This window comes from Myotis davidii, unplaced genomic scaffold, assembly GCF_000327345.1.
Source record: "Myotis davidii unplaced genomic scaffold, ASM32734v1 scaffold142, whole genome shotgun sequence".
Lineage (NCBI taxonomy): Eukaryota > Metazoa > Chordata > Mammalia > Chiroptera > Vespertilionidae > Myotis > Myotis davidii.
The window spans coordinates 1,049,028-1,055,238 of record NW_006294400.1 but is presented as its reverse complement, the minus strand read 5'-3'; the positions used below and the strand labels follow the sequence as shown (position 1 = coordinate 1,055,238).

General features: G+C 58.0%; 1 protein-coding gene across 1 annotated transcript in view; it reads left to right on the top strand.

Annotated features, from left to right (window-relative positions):
* Positions 1-256: 256 nt before the first annotated feature.
* CERCAM (cerebral endothelial cell adhesion molecule) overlaps positions 257-6,211 on the top strand; it is an 8,390-nt gene continuing 2,435 nt past the window's right edge. The window contains exons 1-9 of the mRNA XM_006768507.2: positions 257-404; positions 493-603; positions 762-879; positions 1,752-1,886; positions 2,043-2,247; positions 3,811-3,930; positions 4,258-4,334; positions 4,451-4,557; positions 5,331-5,463. Of these exons, the coding sequence (XP_006768570.1) occupies positions 530-603; positions 762-879; positions 1,752-1,886; positions 2,043-2,247; positions 3,811-3,930; positions 4,258-4,334; positions 4,451-4,557; positions 5,331-5,463 (969 nt within the window). The 5' untranslated portion in view covers positions 257-404; positions 493-529. The remainder of the gene's footprint in view (positions 405-492; positions 604-761; positions 880-1,751; positions 1,887-2,042; positions 2,248-3,810; positions 3,931-4,257; positions 4,335-4,450; positions 4,558-5,330; positions 5,464-6,211) is intronic.

Below are 6,211 nucleotides of genomic sequence, written 5' to 3'. Positions count from 1 at the left end.
TTCCCAGGACACTCAGTGTGGTGTGAGCCTTATCCCAGCTTCCCAGCAGAGAGAAGCAGCGGCCTTCTGTCCAGGCCCGACTCGGGGAGGGGCTGACTGTGGTCACACAGCAAGGAAGGAAGGTAACAGGCCCGTGGCAGGTGTGTTCTTCAAGGCCGCGGTACTGTCCATCTCCCGAATGCCCTCCAGCTCTGCTCCTCGGCCTGCTGGGTCCTCGGCCTGCTGGGTCCTCGGCCTGCTGGGTCCTCCTGGAGTTAGAGAGGAAGTGAGGCCCCGAGAGGGCGGGACTTGCCCGAGGTCCCACCGTGGGTCACAGACCTGTGATGGGCACCTGGCTGCCAGCTTGCAGCCCCTCCTCTGCAGCATGCCTACCGCCAGGCTCCCAGGAGAAGCCAGCCTCACAGGTGTTGTTGCTGCGGGGGCAAGGCTGCCTCGGGGTTTGGTTCTTCTGTGGCTGCACCCCCTTCACCCTCCTTCCTCCTGTGTCCCCAGGTGTGCCACGGACCACAACGTGGACAACACCACGGAGATGCTGCAGGAGTGGCTGGCCGCTGTGGGCAATGACTATGCAGCCGTGGTCTGGAGGCCTGAGGGGGAGCCCAGGTGGTGAGCTAGGGCGGGGGAGGGCGGGATAGGCAAGAGCTGCAGCCCAGAGAGAAAAAGGGACAGCCCACGCCACAGACTCCCGCCAGGGCTCTGTCCACTGTCCTGCAGAGAGAAGGCACCTACCCCACGGGACATCTCATCTCTTTACCCCTCAGGCCCTACCCAGACGAAGAAGGTCCCAAGCACTGGACCAAAGAAAGGCACCAGTTTCTGATGGAGCTGAAGCAGGAAGCCCTGACCTTTGCCAGGGACTTGAGGGCAGACTATATCCTGGTAAGAAAGCCTGGCCTACGATTGGGATCTGTTTCTGACAGAAGTTCTGGTGTGACAACCTCCTGTAGGCTGGCCCCCTGGGTCAGATCAGATATTGAGCTGGGATCCCTGTGCTTGAACTCAGACTAGATATTGAGCCTGGATTCCTGAGACAGATTCAGGTATATACTGAGTCTAGTTCCCCGAACGAGGGCTCAGAATAGGTCTTTGGATCTACTCCCAAGTCAGATCTCTGATAAAGTTCTTAGATCAGCATCTCAGTTCTTTCTTTAGTTATTTTATACTAGAGGCCCAATGCACGAAATTTGTGCAAACGTAGGCCCTCACAGCCCCAGCTGCCTTGCAACCCTGCCCCCCTGCCCACTGGTCATTCTGGAAGGTCGTTCCAGAAGGTATTCCGCCCGCCATCTGGTCTAATTAGCATATTATCTCTTCATTATATAGTATTTGTATTATTTTCAGAGAGAGAAGGGAGGGAGGGATAGAAACATTAATGAGAGAGAATCATCAATCGTCTGCCTCCTGCACGCCCCCTACTGGGGATCTAGCCGGCAACCCCGGTGTGTACCCTGACCTGAAATGAAACTGTGACCTCTTGGTTCATAGGTGGACACTCAACCACTGAGCCGCACTGGCTGGGCGAGCAGCTCAGTTCTTATGTCTGGACCCAGACTCTGAGCCAGTGCTCCAGACTAGATCCTGGTCCCGAAAGAGATCTACTAGTTTGTAGGGTGGACCTCTCTAAGGGAACCCCACTGGATTCTGAGAGCCACTTCTGGGAGTCTGGCCATCGGGAGGGATCCCACTCAGTGAATCCCTGGAGGGCTGCAGCCCAGGCAAGGCTGGGGTCTGTGACATCCCCCTCCTCACAGTTTGCAGATTCAGACAACATTCTGACCAACAGCCAGACGCTGCGGCTGCTGATTGAGCAGGGGCTGCCCGTGGTGGCCCCAATGCTGGACTCGCAGACCTACTACTCCAATTTCTGGTGCGGGATTACGCCGCAGGTGAGGCAGGGGATGGACCTCGGGAAGCTGGAGGTTCTGGGAGGAGGGGCCCCGAGAGCAGAGGGCCTGAGGCCTCGGGGTCTGCGCGCCGTGGCAGGGAGCAGTGTTCCTGGGATGGAGGGTCCCTCTCACTGCCCAGAGCACCCCCTTCCCCAGGGCTACTACCGCCGTACAGCTGAATACTTCCCCACAAAGAACCGCCAGCGCCGGGGCTGCTTCCAGGTCCCCATGGTCCACTCCACCTTCCTGGTGTCCCTGCGGGCGGAGGGGGCAGCCCAGCTCGCCTTCTACCCCCCTCACCCCAACTACACCTGGCCCTTTGATGACATCATCGTCTTCGCCTACTCCTGCCAGGCTGCGGGTGAGGACAGCTCTCCTTGATCCTTCCTCGGAAGCCTCTGGGCCTTCGCACATGCTGTTCCTTCTGCTTTGCATGCCCTTCCCACTCCGCCATTCAGAGAGGGGAGCGTGGTCACGGGTTTTCGTGTGCAGGAGATATTGGCTGCGTCTGTGGTGCAGACACACAGGAAGAAAAATAGTCACATGTAAAAAGTGAGAGACAGCCTTAACCGGTTCGGCTCAGTGGATAGAGCATCAGATCTGCGGACTCAAGGGTCCCAGGTTTGATTCCGGTCAAGGGCATGTACCTTGGTTTCCGGCACATCCCCAGTAGGGGGTGTGCAGGAGGCAGCTGATCGATGTTTCTCTCTCGCTGATGTTTCTAACTCTCTATTTCCCTCCCTTCCTCTCTGTAGAAAATCAATAAAATATATTTTTTTTAAAAAGTGAGAGACAGCTGTATGGAGAAACAATGAGAAGCAGCAAATATCTTTTTTCATTGCTACTACTACTTTGATTGTGAGCCACGGTTCATTGGCCAGCAGTTTGAAGGAGTTTAACAGTGGTTTTGTTTGTTTATTTTTATATATATTTTTTTGACTTCAGAGAGGAAGGGAGAGGGAGAAAGAGATAGAAACATCAGTGATGAGAGAGAATCATTGATCGCCGTCTCTTGCCCGCCCCATGCTGGGGATCGAGCCTGCAACCTAGGCATGTGCCCTTGACCAGGAATCGAACCGTGACCACCTGGTTCATGGGTTGATGCTCAACCACTGAGCCACAGGAGACCACGCACCTGCCCCTGACGGGTTCACGTCTGTAGAGGATAAAGAGTAAATAGTAATTGTAATAAAGGTGACAAATCTTGAAGAAATGAAAGGGTGCCAGTGGAGGACAGCTTGAAGGGAGCAAGAGAGGGTATGGGTTTAAGTGCAGGGACCTGGGTCAAAGGTGATGGGTGGTGCTGGATCAGGGCTGGATCTGGGCAGGGGCAGGGGCAGCGTTAGGGCATGAAGCCGTGGCTCCCCCACGTGGCCTCCATGGCTCTATCACTGGCCGTAGGCACGGAGTTGGCCCGCTCCTGGCCCCTGAGGGTACAGACTCTGTCTTGCTCACCACCATTGCCCGGGGAACCAGCAGGTGGTCCAGAAACATTATTTATTTATTATTTTTTCTAAATATATATTTCATTGATTTTTTTACAGAGAGGAAGGGAGAGAGATAGACAGTTAGAAACATTGATGAGAAAGAAACATCGATCAGCAGCCTCCTGCACATCTACTGGGGATGTGCCCGCAACCCAGGTACATGCCCCTGACCGGAATCAAACCCGGGACCTTTCAGTCCGCAGGCTGACGCTCTATCCACTGAGCCAAACCGGTTTCGGCCAGAAACATCATTTAAATGAATAAACCACCTCAGCAGAAACCTCCCTCAGACTTTTTACTTTTTTATTTTTTGAGCCAAGCCCTTTCCAATCCCATAGGTGGGGACACTGGGTCCCAGGGAGGACGCACACTGGGACCATGGCAGGCCTGGATTCTGAGCGCCCTGCCCCTGGCACTCACCCGGCCTCTCTCTGCAGGGGTCTCCGTCCACGTGTGCAACGAGCACCGCTATGGGTACATGAACGTCCCTGTGAAATCCCACCAGGGGCTGGAGGACGAGAGCATCAACTTCGTCCACCTGATCCTGGAAGCGCTCGGTGAGGCTGGGAGCCGGGGGCCCGCCTGCTGCCACCACTCCCTGCCTCCTCTGTGCCCCTTCTCCTAGGCCCCAGACCTGACTGGGCACCGGGCTTGGCGTCCCAGCCTCACCCCTAACTTATTCCCTGACTCTGGGCAAGTCCCTTTCTCACTGGGCCTCAGTCTCCCCATCTGTACAATGGAGGCAGGTGGGTTCTGTGATCTCTGAGGGCCCTTTCTGCTGGGCGTTCTGCCGAAGGGGCAGGAATGGGGCGGGGGTTGGGGGGGCGCTAGGACTCCAGGGTCACCGCCAAAGGGGCTCATGATTGGGGTGCTTTCCTCTGCAGTGGACGGGCCCCCTATGTTGGCCTCCGCTCATGTGTCCCGGCCCCCAAAGAGTCCCACCAAGATGGGATTTGATGAGGTAAGTTCCCTCAGCCTGCAGGCCTGGGGTCAGGAGGTGGGTGGGCCCCTCCCCTGGGTGGGCCCTTCCCTTGTCCTGCACCCACTCCCTGCTCCTCACTCCCCTGCCTCCTCCAGGTCTTTGTCATCAGCCTGGCCCGCCGGCCTGACAGGCGTGAGCGCATGCTGAGCTCGCTCTGGGAAATGGAGATCGCTGGGCGGGTGGTGGACGCTGTGGATGGCCGGTGAGGCTCCTGGGTGGGGCCCTGGGCAGGTGGGGGCGGGGGTGGGCCTCTGGAGCTCCCTGGGGTGGGAAAAGCAGATGAATGAGTTGAGGGAGTTTCCTGTTCCAGGCGTTCAATAGGGCCTGAGGAACGCTGTCTCAGGGGGTCCCGGGCAGACGGAACCAGGAGGGGGAGGTTCAGTGGTTAAGGCCCAGGAGCTCCCGGGCTTGGGTTTGAGCTCTGCTACTTAGCAGCTGTGTGACTTGGCCCAGTCACCCCATCTCTCAGCCCTGGGGTGTAAATGGGGAGCATGGTGTCTTTCTCTCAGGGGCTTGCGAGGGTTTGGGGCCCGACACCGACAGTGGCATCTTCATGGTTATTCCCAGCGTTGTTCTTCTCCAGCCTGGGTTTGGACATGTGGGTGCGAGCAGGGACCCAGGGTTACCCAGCCCCACGTGCCCGCTGTTGTTTGTGCAGGCGCCCCAGCCCTTCTGATCGCCCGATGTCCATCCTGTGCTTGGGCCTCTGCCATGTTCCCCCACATTCACCCTGGGGTGCACCCCCTCACGCCACCGCCCACCGCCCACCTCCCGTGCTGGCACCCCTCCCCTGTGGGTCACTTGCCTGAGGTGGCTACAGTTTCCCCATCCAATCACTGATGGCTTCAGGCCACACGGAGCAGGAACAAGGCTGGGACCTCCTTGGTCAGACTCCAGTGTGACCGACCCAGCATGCACCAGGCGCCCGGACGAGTCCCTGCGGCCACCCTCAGCCCTCACACCTGTCTTCCCCAGGACCCTCAACAGCAGCGTCATGAGGCGCCTCGGCGTGGACCTGCTCCCTGGCTACCAGGACCCCTACTCCGGCCGCACACTGACCAAGGGCGAGGTGGGCTGCTTCCTGAGCCACTACGCCATCTGGGAGGAGGTGAGGACCCGCCCCTCGGCCCACCTCAGGGACAGCAGGGCCTCCCGTTCGCTGCCCTCCGCCCAGCCTGGAGTGATGGTGGGTGATGGAAAACATTAGCAAAGACGCCCGCAGCTTTCACCCTGTGTCCAACCCTACACCGTGGTCATCCTACAGTCTTTGTTGAGCACCTACTGTGTGCCAGGAGATTCCCTCTCTGAGAATACGGAGAATGTGCAGCCCTGGCCCTCCTGGGGCTCCGGGACCAGAGGGGGCACTGAAATCAAGGAAAAATCCTCTAGCCTCTGAAGGGAGGTACACGGGCTGCCCGAGTGTGCGGACTGGCCTGGGCTTCTGGCTCAGTATGGGGCCGGCCTGCGCCTCACCATTGACAGGCCAAGAGAAGAGCCTCCTTAGCAAAAAGCACACAGTAGGAGCAAAGGCCTAGGGGCAGGAAGGAGTTCAGGCGTGGGAAGAAGAAGGGCCTCAATCCAGGGCCAGGGGTGCGAGTGGCACTGAGGCCACTGCTGGGACACTGGCCCAGGGGCGCCCCCTCCTGGGGGCAGTGCAGACTTGCTCCTCGTTTTGATTCTTTGCTGTAGCCACCATGTGTGTGTGAGCTTCGATGCCGATGCCGTTGCTTCCCACTGTCTCTGAGCGGATGGACACCTCATGTACACTTCACCATCCGCTGAGCTTATTCCATGTTCTTTTCACATTTCCAAGAGTTTCGGAAAGTGCTTTTTCTTAGAGCTGTTGGGGGCTAGGG